This window comes from Delphinapterus leucas, chromosome 15, assembly GCF_059928025.1.
Source record: "Delphinapterus leucas isolate spDelLeu-1000000601 "Yukka" chromosome 15, BTC_Dleu_Yukka2, whole genome shotgun sequence".
Classification (NCBI taxonomy): domain Eukaryota; kingdom Metazoa; phylum Chordata; class Mammalia; order Artiodactyla; family Monodontidae; genus Delphinapterus; species Delphinapterus leucas.
In genome coordinates, this window is record NC_143143.1 from 25,528,488 (window position 1) to 25,549,539 (window position 21,052).

General features: G+C 41.8%; 1 protein-coding gene across 6 annotated transcripts in view; it reads right to left on the reverse strand.

Annotated features, from left to right (window-relative positions):
* The window catches only part of NDE1 (nudE neurodevelopment protein 1), a 39,612-nt gene that overhangs the window by 12,831 nt on the left and 5,729 nt on the right, over positions 1-21,052 (reverse strand). For all 6 annotated transcript variants that reach the window (XR_016387806.1, XM_089896101.1, XM_022552368.3 and 3 more), the window contains exons 2-4: positions 19,437-19,562; positions 18,265-18,418; positions 13,491-13,639 (exon numbers count right to left, since the gene is read on the reverse strand). Coding sequence is in view for 5 of the 6 variants with exons in the window: in XM_089896101.1 (XP_089752227.1) it covers positions 13,491-13,639; positions 18,265-18,418; positions 19,437-19,519 (386 nt within the window). In the remaining variant the exon portion in view is untranslated. The remainder of the gene's footprint in view (positions 1-13,490; positions 13,640-18,264; positions 18,419-19,436; positions 19,563-21,052) is intronic.

The following is a 21,052-nucleotide window of genomic DNA, read 5'->3' on the forward strand; positions in this document are numbered from 1 at the left end:
GGTTTGTGCCCTGGTCCGGGAGGATCCCACGTGCCACGGAGCGGCTGGGCCCGTAAGCCGTGGCCGCTGAGCCTGCGCGTCCAGAGCCTGTACTTCGCAGGGGGAGAGGCCACAACAGTGAGAGGCCCGTGTACCGCAAAAAAAATAAATAAATAAATGAACAGGTTTTTTACTGGGGGACACAGGCACCAGGGACTGATTTGAAATATGATGTGATAATGAAACAAGAATGGCCAGGAGAGGAATGTTGGCTACAAAAAAGAATGAGATCTCACCATATGCAACAACATGGATGGATCTAGAGGGTATTATACTAAGTGAAATAAGTCAGACAGAGAAAGTCAAATACCATATATTTCACTTATATGTGGAATCTAAAAAAATAAAACAAATGGGGACTTCCCCGGTGGCACAGTGGGTAAGACTCCGTGCTCCCAATGCAAGGGACCCAGGTTCGATGCCTGGTCAGGGAACGAGATCCCACATGCATGCTGCAACTAAGGGTTCAGATGCCACAACCAAGGAGCCCACCTGCCGCAACTAAGACCCGGCACAACCAACCAAACAAATAAATCTTAAAAAAAAAAAAAAAATTTTGGCCAAACCAGCATTAAAAAAGAAAAAAAAAAACAAATGAACAAATACAACAAAACAGACACAGAGTTACAGATACAGAGAATAAACAGGTAGTTGCCAGAGGGGAGGAGGTTAGGGAGAGGAGAGAAAGAGGTGAGGAAGACCCAGAGGTACAAACTTACAGTAGCAAAATAAATGAGTCACAGGTATGAAAAATACAGTGTGGGGAGTACAGTCAATAACTATATAACATCTTTGTATGGTGACATCTTAGACTTCCTGTGGCCATCAGTTTGAAATGTATAGAAATGCTGAATTACTATATTGTATAACAGGAACTAACACAGTAGGTCAATTATGCTTCAAAACAAACTCATAAAAAAAGAGATCAATGGGGACCCGGCCTGAGGAGCAGTGGCGGGAGTTTCGAGACTAGGGCGGCACGAAAGCTCAATGGAAATGGCATTGCTTACCCACAAGAGACCTCCCAGCTCCACATAATATCAAACGGCGAAAATCTCCCAGAGATCTCCATCTCAACACCAGCACCCAGCTTCATTCAACGACCAGCAAGCTACAGTGCTGGACACCCTATGCCAAACAACTAGCAAGACAGGAACACAACCCCACACATTAGCAGAGAGGCTGCCTAAAATCATAATAATTCCACAGACACCCCAAAACACACCACCAGACGTGGACCTGCCCACCAGAAAGACAAGATCCAGCCTCATCCACCAGAACACAAGCACTAGTCCCCTCCACCAGGAAGCCGACACAACCCACTGAACCAACCTTAGCCACTGGGGACAGACACCAAAAACAACGGGAACTACGAACCTGCAGCCTGCGAAAAGGAGACCCCAAACACAGTAAGATAAGCAAAATGAGAAGACAGAAAAACACACAGCAGATGAAGGAGCAAGATAAAAACCCACCAGACCTAACAAATGAAGAGGAAATAGACAGTCTACCTGAAAAAGAATTCAGAATAATGATAGTGAAGATGATCCAAAATCTTGGAAATAGAATGGACAAAATGCAAGAAACATTTAACAAGGACCTAGAAGAACTAAAGATGAAACAAACAACGATGAACAACACAATAAATGAAATTAAAACTACTCTAGATGAGATCAATAGCAGAATAACTGAGGCAGAAGAACGGATAAGTGACCTGGAAGATAAAATAGTGGAAATAACTACTGCAGAGCAGAATAAAGAAAAAAGAATGAAAAGAACTGAGGACAGTCTCAGAGACCTCTGGGACAACATTAAACGCAACAACATTTGAATTATAGGGGTTCCAGAAGAAGAGAAAAAGAAAGGGACTGAGAAAATATTTGAAGAGATTATAGTTGAAAACTTCCCTAATATGGGAAAGGAAATAGTTAATCAAGTCCAGGAAGCACAGAGAGTCCCATACGGGATAAATCCAAGGAGAAATACGCCAAGACACATATTAATCAAACTGTCAAAAATTAAATACAAAGAAAGCATATTAAAAGCAGCAAGGGAAAAGCAACAAATAACACACAAGGGAATCCCCATAAGGTTAACAGCTGATCTTTCAGCAGAAACTCTGCAAGCCAGAAGGGACTGGCAGGACATATTTAAAGTGATGAAGGAGAAAAACCTGCAACCAAGATTACTCTACCCAGCAAGGATCTCATTCAGATTTGATGGAGAAATTAAAACCTTTACAGACAAGCAAAAGCTGAGAGAGTTCAGCACCACCAAACCAGCTTTACAACAAATGCTAACGGAACTTCTCTAGGCAAGAAACACAAGAGAAGGAAAAGACCTACAATAACGAACCCAAAACAATTTAGAAAATGGGAATAGGAACATACATATCGATAATTACCTTAAATGTAAATGGACTAAATGCTCCCACCAAAAGACACAGATTGGCTGAATGGATACAAAAACAAGACCCATATATATGCTGTCTACAAGAGACCCACTTCAGACCTAGAGAAACATACAGGCTGAAAGTAAGGGGATGGAAAAAGATATTCCATGCAAATGGAAACCAAAAGAAAGCTGAGTAGCAATTCTCATATCAGACAAAACAGTCTTTAAAATAAAGACCATTACAAGAGACAAAGAAGGACACTACATAATGATCAAGAGATCAATCCAAGAAGAAGGTATAACAATTGTAAATATTTATGCACCCAACATAGGAGCACCTCAATACATAAGGCAAATACTAACAGCCATAAAAGGGGAAATCGACAGTAACACATTCATAGTATGGCACTTTAACACCCCCCACTTTCACCAATGGACAGATCATCCAAAATGAAAATAAATAAGGAAACACAAGCTTTAAATGATACATTAAACAAGATGGACTTAATTGATATTTATAGGACACTCCATCCAAAAACAACAGAATACACATTTTTCTCAAGTGCTCATGGAACATACTCCAGGATAGATCATATCTTGGGTCACAAATCAAGTCTTGGTAAATTTAAGAAAATTGAAATTGTATCAAGTATCTTTTCCGACCACAATGCTATGAGACTAGATATCAATTACAGGAAAAACTCTGTAAAAAATACAAACACATGGAGGCTAAACAATACACTACTTAATAACGAAGTGATCACTGAAGAAATCAAAGATGAAATCAAAAAATATGTAGAAACAAATGACAATGGAGACACGACGACCCAAAACCTATGGGATGCAGCAAAAGCAGTTCTAAGAGGGAAGTTTATAGCAGTACAAGCCCACCTTAAGAAACAGGAAACATCTCGAATAAACAACCTAACCTTGCACCTAAAGCAATTACAGAAAGAAGAACAAAAACACCCCAAAGTTAGCAGAAGGAAAGAAATCATAAAAATCAGATCAGAAATAAATGAAAAAGAAATGAAGGAAACGACAGCAAAGATCAATAAAACTAAAAGCTGGTTCTTTGAGAAGATAAACAAAATTGACAAACCATTAGCCAGACTCATCAAAAAAAAAAAGGGAGAAGACTCAAATCAATAGCATTAGAAATGAAAAAGGAGAAGTAACAACTGACACTGCAGAAATACAAAAGATCATGAGAGATTACTACAAGCAACTCTATGCCAATAAAATGGACCACCTGGAAGAAATGGACAAATTCTTAGAAATGCACAACCTGCCAAGACAGAATCAGGAAGAAATAGAAAATATGAACACACCAATCACAAGCACTGAAATTGAAACTGTGATTAAAAATCTTCCAACAAACAAAAGCCCAGAACCAGATGAATTCACAGGTGAATTCTATCAAACATTTAGAGAAGAGCTAACACCTATCCTTCTCAAACTCTTCCAAAGTATAGCAGAGGGAGGAACACTCCCAAATTCATTCTATGAGGCCACCATCACCTTGATACCAAAACCAGACAAGGATGTCACAAAGAAAGAAAACTACAGACCAATATTACTGATGAACATAGATGCAAAAATCCTCAACAAAATACTAGCAAACAGAATCCAACAGCACATTAAAAGGATCATACACCATGATCAAGTGGGGTTTATTCCAGGAATGCAAGGATTCTTCAATATACGCAAATCAATCAATGTGATAAACCACATTAACAAATTGAAGGAGAAAAACCATATGATCATCTCAATAGATGCAGAGAAAGCTTTTGACAAAATTCAACACCCATTTATGATAAAAACCCTGCAGAAAGTAGGCATAGAGGGAACTTTCCTCACCATAATAAAGGCCATATATGACAAACCCACAGCCAACATCATCCTCAATGGTGAAACACTGAAAGCATTTCCACTAAGATCAGGAACAAGACAAGGTTGCCCACTCTCACTGCTCTTATTCAACATAGTTTTGGAAGTTTTAGCCACAGCAATCAGAGAAGAAAAGGAAATAAAAGGAATCCAAATCGGAAAAGAAGAAGTAAAGCTGTCACTGTTTGCAGATGACATGATACTATACATAGAAAATCCTAAAGATGCTACCAGAAAACTACTAGAGCTAATCAATGAATTGGGTAAAGTAGCAGGATACAAAATTAATGCACAGAAATCTCTGGCATTCCTATACACTAATGATGAAAAATCTGAAAGTGAAATCAAGAAAACACTCCCATTTACCACTGCAACAAAAAGAATAAAATATCTAGGAATAAACCTACCTAAGGAGACAAAAGACCTGTATGCAGAAAATTATAAGACACTGATGAAAGAAATTAAAGATGATACAAATAGATGGAGAGATATACCATGTTCTTGGGTTGGAAGAATCAACACTGTGAAAATGACTCTACTACCCAAAGCAATCTAGAGATTCAATGCAATCCCTATCAAACTACTACTGGCATTTTTCACAGAACTAGAACAAAAAATTTCACAATTTGTATGGAAACACAAAAGACCCCGAATAGCCAAAGCAATCTTGAGAACGAAAAACGGAGCTGGAGGAATCAGGCTCCCTGACTTCAGACTATACTACAAAGCTACAGTAATCAAGACAGTATGGTACTGGCACAAAAACAGAAACATAGATCAATGGAACAGGAAAGAAAGTCCAGAGATAAACCCACGCATATATGGTCATCTTATCTTTGATAAAGGAGGCAGGAATATACCGTGGAGAAAGGACAGCCTCTTCAATAAATGGTGGTCGGAAAACTGGACAGGTACATGTAAAAGTATGAGATTAGATCACTCCCTAACACCATACACAAAAATAAGCTCAGAATGGATTAAAGACCTAAATGTAAGGCCAGAAACTATCAAACTCTTAGAGGAAAACATAGGCATATGCTATGACATAAATCACAGCAAGATCCTTTTTGACCCACCTCCTAGAGAAATGGAAATAAAAACAAAAATAAACAAATGGGACCTAATGAAATTTCAAAGCTTTTGCACAGCAAAGGAAACCATAAACAAGACCAAAAGACAACCCTCAGAATGGGAGAAAATATTTGCAAATGAAGCAACTGACAAAGGATTAACTTCCAAAATTTACAAGCAGCTCATGCAGCTCAATAACAAAAAAACAAACAACCCAATACAAAAATGGGCAGAAGACCTAAACAGACATTTCTCCAAAGAAGATATACAGACTGCCAACAAACACATGAAAGAATGCTCAACATCATTAATCATTAGAGAAATGCAAATCAAGACTACAATGAGATATCATCTCACACCAGTCAGAATGGCCATCATCAAAAAAAAGCACTGCTGGTGGGAATGTGAATTGGTACAGACACTATGGAGAACAATATGGAGGTTCCTTAAAAAACTACAAATAGAACTACCATATGACCCAGCAATCCCACTACTGGGCATATACCCTGAGAAAACCATAATTCAAAAAGAGTCATGTACCAAAATGTTCATTGCAGCTCTATTTACAATAGCCAGGACATGGAAGCAACCTAAGTGCCCATCTTCAGATGAATGGATAAAGATGTGGCACATATATACAATGGAATATTACTCACCCATAAAAAGAAACGAAATTGAGCTATTTGTAATGAGGTGGATAGACCTAGAGTCTGTCATACAGAGTGAAGTAAGTCAGAAAGAGAAAGACAAATACCATATGCTAACACATATATATGGACTTTAAGGAAAAAAATGTCATGAAGAACCTAGGGGTAAGACAGGAATAAAGCCACAGACGTACTAGAGAACGGACTTGAGGATATGGGGAGGGGGAAGGGTGAGCTGTGACAAAGCGAGGGAGAGGCATGGACATATATACACTACTAAACATAAGGTAGATAGCTAGTGGGAAGCAGCCGCATAGCACAGGGAGATCAGCTCGGTGCTTTGTGACCGCCTGGAGGGGTGGGATGGGGAGGGTGGGAGGGAGGGAGACGCAAGAGGGGGAAATACGGGAACATATGCATATGTATAACTGATTCACTTTGTTATAAAGCAGAAACTAACACACCATTGTAAAGCAATTATACCCCAATAAAGATGTTAAAAAAAAAAAAAGAGATCAGATTTGTGGTTACAGACGCGGGGGGATAGGAGGAAGGGGAACTGGATGAAGATGGTCAAAAGGTACAAACTTCTAGCTAAAAGATAAACAAGTACTAGGGATGCAATGCACAACATGATAATTATAATGAACACTGCTCTATGTTATGTACGAAAGTTGCTAAGAGAGTAAATCCTAAGAGTTCTCATCACAAGGAAAATAGTTTTTTCTATTTTTTAATATTGTATCTATATGAGGTGATGGACGTTCACTAAACTTATTGTAATAATCAGTTTATGATGCATATAAGTCAAATCATTGTGCTGTTCACTTAAACGTATACAGTACTACATGTCAATTATATCTCAATAAAACTGGAAGAAAAAATTGGCCAGAACTCTGAAAAAGAAGAGGACAGGGGCACTAGCTCCCCTAGATACAAAGAACATGCTCTTTAAAGCCTCAGTAATGAACAGTGTGCCGCAGAGTGAAACAGTTATAAGACCAGACAGACCAAGGAGAGCCAAAGGTCCAGAAATAGATCCAAATACATATGAGAATTTAATTTATGATAAAGGTGGCATCATGAATCATTGATGAAAAGATGGTTGGTTCAGTTCTAGGTCTGGGGACTACCAGGTAGCCACCTGGAAAAAATTAATGTTGGATCCATACCTCATGCTACACCCGAAGATGAATTCCAACTAGATCAAAAATTTAAACTCAGTATTTGGTCAAAATCTACTACTGGCTTCTGGAATGCCAGAGAACGAACTTCAGCAGCATTTCTGGCATTCCTGAACCTGTGTGGATGAACGGCACCACCACCCCCCACCCCCACCCCCCCCCGACTGTATACAATCAGGCAGAGTCAGTAATACCAGCAGGGCACAGCACAGAGACTTATTGTTACTATGTGACTATTTGCTTTCAAATAAAGGTAAGCATCCTAGTTGTCCCCTGAGTGGAAAAAGCTTTATGTCCTTTATATGGTGAAATTCTGCCAACTGATGTATTTGCATATTTATTATCATAAGAGTAAAATGCTGCAATACATAAAAACTGTGAAAGCTGTTAATCTCATGGACAGTTATGAGGACCTGAAAATAGTTAAGCAGGAAAAGAGATTTTCAGTAAATATGAATATTAAGAGATACATCTGTTAGATAACTAAGAACATATCCTTTTTGAGCCAATAAATACTTAAAAGTCTATGTATCACCTCACACCCATCAGAACGGCCTCCATCCCAAGAACAGAAAATAACAAGTGATGGTGAGGATGTGGTGGGAATGTAAAATGGTGTGCCATTATGAAAACTGTATGGAGGTTCTGTAAAAAATTAAAAGTAGAATTACTGTATGACCCAGCAGTCCCACTTCTGGGTACATATCCAAAAGAACTGAAAGCAGGATCTCAAAGAGGTATCCGTACGCCCTTGTTCACTGCAGCATTATTCACAAGAGCCAACAGGTGGAAGCAACCCAAGTGTCCACTGACAGATAAATGGATAAAGAAAATGCAGTACATACATGCAACAAAATATTATGCAGCCTTAAAAAAGGGAAATCCTGTCACATGCTACAACACGGACGAATCTCAAGGACATTATGCTAAGAGAAGAAGCCAGTCACAAAAGGACACATCCTATTTGATTCCATTCATATGGAGTTTCTAATGTAGTCAAAATCATAGAAACAGAAAGTAGAAAAGTGATTATCAAGGGCTGAAGGGAACAGGGAGCGGAATGAATGTTTAGTGGGTATAGAGTTTCAATGTTGCAAGATGAAAAAGTTCTGAAGAGCTGTTGGCCAATAATGTGAATACATATAATACTACTGAACTGCACACTTAAAAATGGTTAAGGTGTAAATTCGATGTCAAAATTTTTACCACAAAAAATTAAAAATAAAGTCTATGTAGGGAATTCCCTGGCAGTCCACTGTTTAGGACTCTGTGCTTCTACCGCAGGGGCCTGGATTCGATCCCTGGTTGGTGAACTAGGATCACACAAGCCATGTGGCAGAGACAAAGAAAAAAAAAGTGTCTATGTAATAACACATAGACACTTTTTTTTTTTTTTTTTGCGGTACGCGGGCCTCTCACTGTTATGGCCTCTCCAGTTACGGAGCACAGCCTCCGGACGCGCAGGCTCAGCGGCCATGGCTCACAGGCCTAGCCGCTCCGCGGCATGTGGGATCTTCCCAGGCCGGGGCACGAACCTGCGTCCCCTGCATCGGCAGGCGGACTCTCAACCGCTGCACCACCAGGGAAGCCCACATAGACACTTTTTTAAAAAATTAGATTAAATCAATTTTAATCTTCGTTGAACTTTTTGGCATCTTGGCATTCACATATTAAACAAAATACCCTTTAAGGAATATATTTACTTTTTAGTTAATTCAGGTAGGCCTGGAGTCTTTCAAGGCTATCCTTTCACAAGGTCATCTCCTTCCTCAGTTAAAAGTGAGTCATTTGGTTTTACGGATGTACAGTTGGAGAGACCAAAATAAGCAAATAGCTGATGGTGCTGAGAAATTACCATTCTTGCAGGAGACTGTCAAATTTTCCATATATAACTATTAAAATTTTATAATGAAATTGTAAATTGTAATGTTTTAAAGTTTTTTTTTAATATAACTTCAGTATTCCAGAACTTTATTTGTTCTATAATGATGATTTGGGTCTCTATCACATCTGATTTTAATATTCAACTATTCAGCATCTGGCTAAAATGTGAATCCAATGCATCTTCAGGAGAGAGAAAGAAAGAAAGGAAACATAAAAATACAAGAAGAAAACATAGGCTAATTGCTTTATAAACCTGGAACTGCAGATAAATTTGCCTACACAGAAATCCAAATAACTTTCAGTAGTAACATATGCAATAGACAAAGATGGAAGACAAATGACAAACTCCTAACATTTTCAATTCGTATCATAAACAAATATATAAACATCTCCTAGAAACTGATGAGAAAAAACAACCAGCAATCCAGTATGAAAACAGGCAAGAAGATAGAGTTCACAGAAAAAGAAATAAAAGTTATTAAATATATGAAAAGGAACTCAAGATCACTCATACTTCAGAAATGTACCTATTTGTCACCTTTTAGATTGGCAGAAATCCAAAGTCTAAAAAACACTGCTTAGTGAAGCTATTTGGAAGATGGAGACTTACTCGCATAGGTGCTGGGAATGGAAATTGGTACAAGTGTAGAGAACAATTGGGCAAAAACTATCAAAACACATATGTATACATCCTTTGACCCAAGAATTCCACTTCTGGGAATTTATTCTACAGATATACATCTATGCAAGCAATGCATATCATTCACTACAGCAACCCTTATCACTGCAAAAGAAAGGAAATGCAGCAAATATCCAGCCGTGGGGGGGATGGATAAATAATTATGTATCATACAATACCAACCATACAATAAAATATTATGCACTTGGAAAAAACCAACAACAAAGAATCCTCTGTCCTACTACAGAATGACCTCCAAAACCTATTACGTGACAAAGCAAGATGTACAATAGTACATACATTCTGTATACAGAATGCTCTTTTGTGGGAAAAAGAACGGGGCGGGGGAAATAATACAAATTTCTATTTGAATTTGAATTTTAAAACTCTACCCCTTTGCATATTATTTTTGAATCACATGAATGTACTATCTCTTTGTGATAGACTGCATTATTGGTCCCAATTCTTCATCCTCCCTGTAGCCACACCCTTGCTTTGGCCTCATTGTGGGTGGAATGTACCTTCCCACCCCTTGACAGGGCTTGGCCGTGTGACTTGCTTTCATCAATGATATATGGGTAGAAATGATGTAAGCCAGTGGCTTGCCAAAAATCAGAAAATACTACAAAGCCACAGGAACCAAGTCATTATGGTGTTGGTAGTAATTCACAAATTGCACGTTAGACAAAAAAGAAAGAAGAATCCTGAATTAGATTCCAGAATATACAGTCAGTCCTCCATATCTGTAGGTTGCATATCCTTGGACTCAACCAACTACAAATCAAAATTATTCAGGAAAAAAAAATCCAGAAAGTTCCAAAAAGCAAAACTTGAATTTGCCACTCACTGGCAACTATTTATACAGATTTTAGATTGTATTAGGTATTATAATTAGACATAATTTAAAGTGTATGGGAAGATGCACATAGGTTATATGCAAATGCTACACCATTTCATATAAGGGATTTGAGCATCCACAAATTTTAGTATCCTCAAGGGTCCTGGAACCAATCCCCCATGGATACCAAGGAACAACTGTATGGCAGGTTAACAAATGACAGAGATGCGTTCAATTCAGTGGAAAAAAGATGGAGTGTTTAACACATAGTACTGGCACAAGTGGCTATCTACCTAATGAAAATAAAATGGGACACATATACTAGGTACAAAAATAAATTCCAGGTAGATTAAAAGCATAAGTTAAAACAATTAATAAAAAATCTTGCAAAAAAAATTAAGAGAATACACACATAATCAAACGATCAAGGAGATGTCCCTAGTGAAGTCTGGAAACCTAGAAGCTATAAAAGATATAATTAAAAAAAAAAAAGACATAATTGATGACCCCAAAATGAAAAATATTTGTATGAAAATTGATACCACAAAGTCAACAAAAGATTATTTGTAAAAAATATTTTTCAATGTGGGACAAAAGATGAGCAGCAAAAATACACAAAGAACTCTTACAAACTGATTTAAAAAAAAAAAAGGAGGTCCCACTTCTGGTAATAATAAGGTAGCTTGTATCAGACCAAACATCCTATAGATTACAACTACAAACTCTGGGTGAAACGAGAAAAACAATGATCCGAAGGCACTGGCAAAAACCGGAAGGGAGACAACACTTGGAAGAGAGACAACACTTGGAAGAAGGAACAGCAGTGGCTGAATTCTGCATCTTATAAGCTTTGTGTCTATAGCTCCAGTGAAAAAAATCCACCACCTTGGCGGAATCCCAAATTCCGCATATATAACTCTTCCCACACCTCTGGCTGACCCCTGAACCATGCATGTGCATGGCAGACTTGAAGCAGCCTAGTTAAAAGCGTCAAACGGATTTCACCTACTACCCATCAAAGGGAGACAGAGTTTGGAGTTTGAGTTCAGCCTACTTAACAAACAAATTAGAAACATGACAGAATCCATAGTTTCTGCAACACATCATTCATAATGTCCAGAATATAATCCAAAATTACTAGACATGTGAAAAGCAAGAAAATGTGACCCAAACTCAGTAGAAAAGGCAATCACTGGAACATCTAACATCTGAGATAATCCAGATGTTAGAATTAGCAGAAAAGGATCTTAAAGAAAGTTGTTATAACTATCTCAAGGATGCAAACAAAGAAATATCAGTAGAGGACTAGGAAATTCTAGATCTTAAATATCTAAAATAAAACATTATTGGAACTGGCTTAACAGCAGATTGGAGGAGGGAAGAAGGAGTCAGTGAACTTGAAACCAGATCAATAGAAATGATCTAATTTGAGGAACCAAGACAAACAAAATTAGGAAAAGATATGAACAGAGCCTAAGAGACCTGTGTGACAATATCAAAAGGACATGGGACACAACATGTGTGTAGTTGGTGTCCCAGAAGGGCAGGAAAGAAAGAACAGCGCAGCAAAAATCTTTGAGGAAATAATGACCAAAGTTAAATTTGGCGAAAGACAAATTTACAGACCAAAGTGCCCAGCAAACCCCTAACAGGATAAATACATACAAAATCTAGGCACATCACAAACTGCTAAAAACCAAAAATAAAGAGAAATTCTGAGAGCAGCCAGAGAAAAACACCATATTATATACAGGGGAGTGACTATTCAAATGACCACTAACTTCTGACCTCCAGCAAGGAGACCAGAAGACAGCAGAACATCTTTAACGTGCTGAAAGAAAAAAAACACCTGTCAACCTGGAATTCCACATCCAGTGGAAATATCCTTTAAGAATGAAGGCAAAAGGAAGACATTTTCAGATAAACTAAAGTGAGAAGAATTCACCATCAGCAGACCTGCACCACAAGAAATCCTAAGGGAAGTTCTTCAAGCTGAAGGGAAATGATAACCAGAGGGAAACTTCAAGAAGGAATGAACCAGAAACTGTAAATCTGTGGGTAAATATAAAAGGCCATCTTTTTACTCTCTTACCTTCTCACATTACGGCTATCACATAAAGTTCAAGTATGGTAAGTGAAACTCTAAGGTTGCAAGGCCGTTGTATTTGGTACATTATTAATGAATTAGACTGAAAAGTTGAGCGTGTGTATTGGGGTCCCTAAAGCAACCGCAAAAAAAAATGCAAGGAGCTGTGGGTGCAGTGCCAAGGGCCCGTGTCTCAACAGGAGTGTGGGGCATGTGCACAATTGTCCACACTGATGAAACTGTATACTTCTTAAGATCTGTGTGTATCGCTGTATGTAATTTATATCTAAATCTTTAAAAAAAAAGTTTTCTTAAGAAAAAAAATAAGTGCCTGGCTCAGAGTAGATATTCAATAACTTATTTATTATTGTTAGTATTCTGCGAAACTTCAGAACATCAGTTTCAGAAATACTGTCCTATCTTAGGGCCTATTTACTGAGCACATGCTTGTCCTTCTGCCTGGAATGTTCTCACCCCACACTCTTCCCCTAGGAAGAGTGAAAATGCCTAGGCATCCCTCGGTCTTAGCCTAAATGGCATTTCCTTTGGGAAGCCTTGCCTAATATTCTCCCAGCAATGGACAAATTAACATAATCAATTACATGCTCCCACAGCACCCGGGACTTGCAGCACTTGCTGCCTGTTGCCCATTTCCTATGAGGCTGTAGGACCCACAAGGGCACTGGCTCTGCTCAGTGCTGAATTCTCTACCCTCAGCACAGTGCCTAGTACCCAGAGACAAAAGGCTCCCAAACCTCTTTTCTCCTTCCCAACGTACCGTTTGGCTCTTTCCAGGTCATCATTGGCTTGCTCCAGCTCTCTGATGTATTTCTGAAGTTGATCTTTAATGGCTTTTGTCTGGGCAAGGTCATCCTCTAAGGCTGAGATCTGCCGGTAGCCTTCAGAATGCTGCGTTTCAAACTTCTCCTGAAGGACAGAATCAACACTGAGTGAATGATTTAAGACTCCCGACGAGGATGTTTATCTCCCTTCCCTGTCATCTCCTTAGGACATTGAAGGTTAATCCTGGGACATAACCCTCTCCGTTGCAGTGAATGTGTGTTGTCCCTAGCTGCTGAGCATCTATTCCTCCCCCTCTGCACAGCCCACCGGCACGCCAATTTCTTTATAATTAATTTATTTTTATTATTTATTTATTTATTTTTGGCTGTTGGGTCTTTGTTGCTGCGTGTGGGCTTTCTCTAGTTGCTGCGAGTGGGGGCTACTCTTCATTGCAGTGCGCGGGCTTCAGCAGTTGTGGCTCGCGGGCTCTAGAGCGCAGGCTCAGTAGTTGTGGCTCACAGGCTTAGCTGCTCCACAGCATGTGGGATTCTTTCCGGACCAGGGCTTGAACCCGTGTCCCCTGCACTGGCAGGCGGATTCTTAACCACTGCACCATCAGGGAAGTCCCACGCCAATTTCTTTAGGGGATTTCTCTCTCCCTTATTCTAGGATCTTTGTGGGACCAGCCTTCCCATCACACTCACTCAGGATGCCAGAGGACAAGCCTAAGCTCAGTCAGGAGAACCTTCTGTCCACAGACATGGACTCTTAAGCAAATGAGGGATGATGGGGGGAACAGGGGGCCATCAAGCTGTCAAGTCCCGAGTGCTTCCTGAGCATCTTATACCCTGCCCCCTCCCACACTGGTCCCTGCAGCCTCTAGTATCAAGCAGCCCCCAACTATCTTCAAAGCAATCATTTTGTGCAAGGTGTCCACAGCCACAGAAAGCCTCATAAACCTCTCCGAGCCTGATCCACAAGGGCAATACCGATGCACTTCACATGATATCCCTGGATTACAGACAGAATAGCAGGAATCACAATGACTTTATTGCCTGTGCCTCACAGTCAGATCAGGACATCATGGACTCAGTTTGAGAACTGTTCTGACTTTGTGACCCAGGACACTCTCCCTGTGGCATGGGGGAGTTAGGAACTTCTGGGCCTCTGAGGAGGGAGAGAGAGAAGGGAGGGAGGGAAAGGGAGGCGGAAGGGAAGAAGGAAAAAAACAAAACTGTTGTTTTTACCAAAAGAACCTTAGTGTGATCTAGCTGGTGCTTTCCAAGGCAAGGCACAGCCCAGATGACGCCTCAACAACCTGCTGCTGCCCAGCTATGGCAGCTAACATTTACCGCAGGTCTACTCTGCGCCAGCCTCTGGGCTCAGGACGCTGTTTTTGTTGCCTCATTTAACGCCATTTCAGAGACATGGGAGCTGAGGCTCAGTCACTTCATCAGCCCAAAGTCAACTGGAAGCACATGACCGGGCCAAGATCCATCCCGGCCACCTGGGCTTGCGCTCTTAGAACAACTACGCTAAACTGCCCTCAACCACTTCCATCCAGGTCACACGGGAACTGATCACATGTACGCGCGTGCACGCACGCACACACACTCACTCCGGCTCTGGCTCCTCTCTCTAATTACTTTCCATCATCAAACACCCTTACCACCTTTCCTTCATCTACAAACATGAAAGAAAACACTCATCACTTCCCACAGGAAAGGCCCAAGTCTAATTAGAAAGTTAGAAAAACAGGCCAACTCCTCTTCTTGAGTCAGTCGAGTAAACAAAGCTGTTGCTAGAAACAGTCTGGAGGCACTGGGGAGAGTGATGTAATGGTGACCAGGCCAGAGAGGCGTGGCCAGAGCCATGGTGAAAGAAGAAGGTCCACAGAACAGGCAGATTATTTACAAGACGAGGACAGGGAGGGGTGTCACATCCTTACGCTGCTCTGTCTCCTCTGATACTGTTTCCTGGCTACGAGCACAGGAAGTGTCTTGGCTCAGACAAGCAGGGGCAGACCAGGCCCAGGCACGGGCGAATTCCCAGGCGTGGTTCTGATGGCTTCCCACCCTTGATTTGGGTGCCTCCCCAAATAAAACAGGAGGGTACAGGATCCTAGGTCACTAACCTAAGTTCCAACACAGGTTCCAAGAAGACGCAGTTACTGGGCTTGTCCACCAGCATAAGGATTCAAATGTTGTCCTTTGAACTTGGGGACATGAAAAGCTGTTGCGCTTTCATTTGGGGCTAATTATAATAAACTGTCAGCTGATGGAGGCATCAATAGATGCTCTGTTGGATCCCTTACAAGCGTTTTTATTCAACTTGCAATGAATAAGCCACTGTCAAGGAGTCTGACTCAGTTGAAGACTTTCCTCTTAGGTGACAGAAATATGTGCTGGGGGCAGTTCTTCACTCCAAGGTAGTTCTGTTTCCTCGCCTGCTCCACACACTGTGTCTCATGAACCTGCCATGTGGTTGTAATGAAGAGGTCTTCTGCCGGTTCAATGGCTCAGTCTGGAAGTGGTTAATTACTTAGCAACTGCATGATATTTAGTCAGCACATCCTCCTACCCTCTCCAAACGATGGTTCATACCACTAGTCTTCCCATCCCTGAGCCCCCTTCAGTGTAAGGGCTGTAAAGATTCCCCAGTGCCTAGGGCAGGGGCCAGGCTGTTAACAAAATGAGTGACGTGGGCCACGTGTAAGCAGCAAAAGACACTCAGTCCCCGGTGTCAAGAGTTGGGGGGAAAAGGACAGAAGTGGGGACTGGGGCAAACTGGAGAAGGCTTGCTCTGTCTAAGCAACCACAACTCAGCTTTTTGCCGGTGTGGAAGAAGGCCGGCCTGGGGTAGCCAGATCCACCAAAGGAAGATCAAAGGAAGTCGGAAATCTAAGTTTTTACAAGAAGCCTCACAACTCTGAATGTTGATACTAAATATTAAAAAAAAAAAACCCACTAAAGATATAAATTTTACTATCAAAAGAACAAACTGTAAGCAAACCCTCACCTCTAGTTAACAGCCTACTGCAGTATTTACAGGGAAGCGTAGAGATGTTGGTGATTCACCTTGAAATGCATTGGGAAGATAGACTGATGGATGGACAGATATATAACAAAGTATGTAAGTATGGCAAAGGTCATCGGTAGAGCCCAGGTGGTGGATACAGGTGTTCACTGGAAAATTCTTTCAACCCTACTGTGTGCTTGAAAACCTTCATGATACAATGTTACGTGAAAACCACTAAAGGCTTAAGCAAACAACATCTATGGGCCAGACTGGCCTGCGGGTGGCCCGCTTGGGCTCTGTGGTCTATGCTGTAAAAGCTTAAGAGTCCACCGCTCAGTTTCTACGGTCGGTGTGGTCCTTCCTCTGCTGTTCCTCACCCCTTGATCCCCCATCCTGTGCTGGCCCCGCTTTCTCCCATGTGCTAGTAAAGCCAGATTCCCAAGGTCCACTTGACAGTCATTCTTGCCCGTGTCTGTGGCAGTTCCATATTAACTCTTCATCAAACCCTTGTATGCCAAGTTGCTGGCTAGACACACACACACACACCCCCCTTCAAACACCAGCTCAAGTCCCTCCCATCTCTTCCATGATGCTGTCTACAACCCGTGCAAATCTCTCTCAGGAGGATCTCACGGTCAGTACCACATAACTGAGCATCTTTTCACTAAGTGTTTCTGGCTGTCAGGTTTGTCTTCCCCGCAAAGCTTCCAGAGGGCAAGGGACACATCTCCTTCCACTGTGCATCACACCTAGCCCTGGACTCACACTGCAGGGCCTTGGCTAGTTCTCCCAGTGGCTCATCAAAATATATGAGGAGCTTTGTTTTAAAAAGAAAAAAAAAAAAAACAAGACATGCATACATGCTGGGGCCCCACCCAGACTTCCTGAGAATGGGAATCTCAGGGCGGGGTGGGTCCAGGCCTGTCTGACGTTTATGAAGCTGGCCAGGTGACCCTGCCTGGCAGTGAGGGCTGAGAGCTGTCCCTAGGCCACACAGTTATACTTTGTGATCACCCGCTAAGCTCTCCAGAGTGTCCAAAAGGCATCCTTTGCCCTGCAGAGAAGTGGTTCTCCAGATACTTGGCAATGTTTGCAGATATTTTTGGCTGTCACAACCTGGGGGAGGGGGTGCTACTGGTATCTAGTGGGTGGAGACCAGGATGCTGTTAAACAGCCCACAGTGTGAAACTCGGCCCCCACAAGAGAATCATGTAGCTACCTTCAAATGTCAACAGTGCCCAGGTTGAGGAATCTGCTCTGTCCAACAGGACTTTCCATAATGATGGAGACATTCTACAGCCTCTCTGTCCCACAATGACACCCACTAGAGACGTGTGGCCTTTGAGCACTTGAAATATTGGCTAGTATGATTGAGGAATTAAATTTCTAGTTATTTTATTTTAATTAACTTAAATGTCAGTAGCCGCACATGGCTAGGGGTGACAATTCTGGACAGCATAACCCTAGGCCTTATAACCATCAGCAATTCCAGAGACACTCCATACTCTAGAAGGGTCTACCTTCCATGTGCCTTGCAGGATTGTCACCAACAGCCAAGAATGGCCGTGGGACATGTGTGAGACCTGCCTCTCACAGAGCGCCTCCATCAGGGGCATAAAGAGTTCAAGTGTCACACACGCCCGGAAGGCCTGGGGTGGAAGTGAGCCCGGGGCCAAGTCTGCAGGCTCCCTTTTCCAGTCACGACGCTGGACACCATCCACACCTGCATGCGTCTCCTCTCACCCCCTCACCTTGATGGTTTCCAGCTCCATGCGAAGGCGGTTGTTTTCTGACAGCAGGTCCCTGTTCCTGGTTTCAATTTGTTGCAGCTGCGTCTCCAATTCAGCTTCATATTCTCGGCTTCCCTCCTGGAATTCTCGGAGTTCCTCTTGCGTGTTCTCTGCCCTACAGAATTCCCAGATGTTAGCTGATCATTTACTGAGCGCTTACATGCTGCTGTTATACATGTATCAGCTCTTTATTCAACTGCCTTTTGAGGCAGAAACTGTCATTGTCCTCATTATACAGATGAGAAGATGAGGTGACTTGTCTCGAGGTCAAACAAGTCAGAAACAGAGCTTGGGCCTGCCCCCAGGTGTGCCTGACTCCATAGCCCTTTCTTAACCAATTCACTCTCCACGCATTCATTCCACTTGTACTTTTTGGAGCCCAACATGTAGTAAGCACACTTTGGATTGTGCATTCTCTGATTTATTTGTAAGTAGAAACTGGACATAATACAAATGCTCACTTATCACACCCTATCATGGGTCCCTGCCCCATATCCCAAACGCCCAATTCTACCTTCTCAATCCTTAAAAGTCAAGGGATATCTTTTTTTTTTTTAACACCAAGCCTAAATTCTCTTTAAATCAAACTAAGAATAAAGAAATTAGAGGAGCCAGAATAAGACCTCCCTGGGTAGATTACAAGAGTCCATGAGAAATAAAAAGAAACAACGTTAAACACACACACACACACAGCTCCCAGATATGGGCACTGAAACACTGGTTTCAAATTTAAAAATCTGTAACAACCCATTTTGCTAGGCATAGGAAGTTCTTTCCCCACACACGAAGGGCAGACCAGATACAGCATCCAGGAGCTGATAAAACCCTGCCAGAAAATAAGCTGGGAAGTAGCACAGCCGTTTGCTTAGGACCCTAGGCTTTGGGGTTTAAATTCCAGCTCTGCTATTCCCCTGGCTGTCTGACCTTGGGCAAGTCGACTTGCTTTCACTGAGGCTCAGTTTCCTCATTTGTAAAATGGGGTGAGAATGGTTTCTCCATGGAACAGTGTTGAGATTTAACTGAGATGATGTATGTTAAGCCCTTCACAGTGCCTGGCACATAGTAGGCCCACAATAAATGGTTGCTGCCATCACTATGGGAAGAAAAAGCAAGGTGAACTTTGGAGAACTGACCTCTGCTTGTAGGTCATAGCCAGGTTTTTCCAATAGTTAGCTTCTTCCTCCTCGGAGCTGAAAGTCTTGCCCGAGTCCTCCATTGTGAAAACAGGGGAAAAGATTACTCTTCTTGTCTCATGATGTCTAGAAGAGAAAGTTTTAAAATTATTACCCACATCTGGTTAAACAGCTGATCTTTAATGGGGAAAAAAATTCCTAGACTTTATGTTGGATTAAATGTGGCAAAAAACATTGCCAAAAAACTAAAACTAAACCCAGACAAAATACAGCCCACCTACACATTACATTCCATGGATAAACCTACCAGCGGGCTTCCCTGGTGGCGCAGTGGTTAAGAATCTGCCTGCCAATGCAGGGGACGCAGGTTCAAGCCCTGGTCCGGGAAGATCCCACATGCTGCGGAGCAAATAAGCCCGTGCGCCACAACTACTGAGCCTGCATTCTACAGCCCGTGAGCCACAACTACTGAAGCCCGCGCGCCTAGAGCCCGTGCTCCGCAACAAGAGAAGCCACCGCAATGAGAAGCCCACGCATGGCAACTAAGCTCGCCACAACTAGAGAAAGCCCGCGTGCAGCAAAGAAGACCCAACGCAGCCAAAAATAAAATAAATAAATGTACTAAAAAAAAAAAACCTACCAGGACTTGCTGATTTATTACATTTGTGGGGGGAGGGGAGGAGAGGGGAGGATGTCTCACGGGTTCTAACTTAGGCAACCAGGTGCCACCACCATCCCCATCACCAGAGACAGAGAATCAGAAGGAAAAGTCTTTAGGGTGAGGGGATACTGAACCCAGCTTGGGACATTTTTAATTGGACGTGCCTGTGATACACCGAGATGCAACACTGGATCTGAAACTCGGGGTGAAGTCCAGGCTAACAATACAAATTTAAGAATCATGAGTTTGTAGCTGGTTCTTCCTTTTTTCTTGTGACAGAACCACGAGATAATTGACTGAGAACTATTTATGGATCTCTGAGGAGTGCCAGTGTCTGAAAGCTGGGAAGAGAAACAGTGATCAGAGACAGAGAAACAAGTGAGAGAGATGAGAACCAGAAGAGTGAGCTGTTCCGGGAGTAGACGGTTTCAAGGGGAAAAAAGAGAATGTTCCACAATATCCAAGATGCAACAGAGAAGGTGGTAAGGTAAGGACTGGGAAATATCCACCCACAAGACTTGGCAAAATGTCGGTCACTGGTGATGTGAGCAAGAATGGTTTCAACACAGGGAGGAGGGATAAACAGGGTGGAGGAGTAACTAGGAGGTGAGGAAGAGGAAGTAGGTGGGATTTTGGAGAACTGGGTATGAGAAGAAAAGGAGACACATTAGACAGTAGCCAGAGGGAAGTGATGATAAGGGCCTGGACTCAGGATTCTGAGCTATCCAGAGCAGAGGTTAGGGAACAAATTTCTATTAACAGTTATCAGTCTATGGACTCCCGGCTGATAAAGCCTCTCAATGTAACAGCTTATTTTCTCAATTTATTTAAGACTCTGAGCTTGTCAAAAGGTCATTACAAATCCAAATGAGATCTCTCTTAAGTCCCTTCTTCCCCTCAAGCTAGCTCATGGTTCTGTCTCTGGGGACAACAGAATGAACACAACCCCTCAATC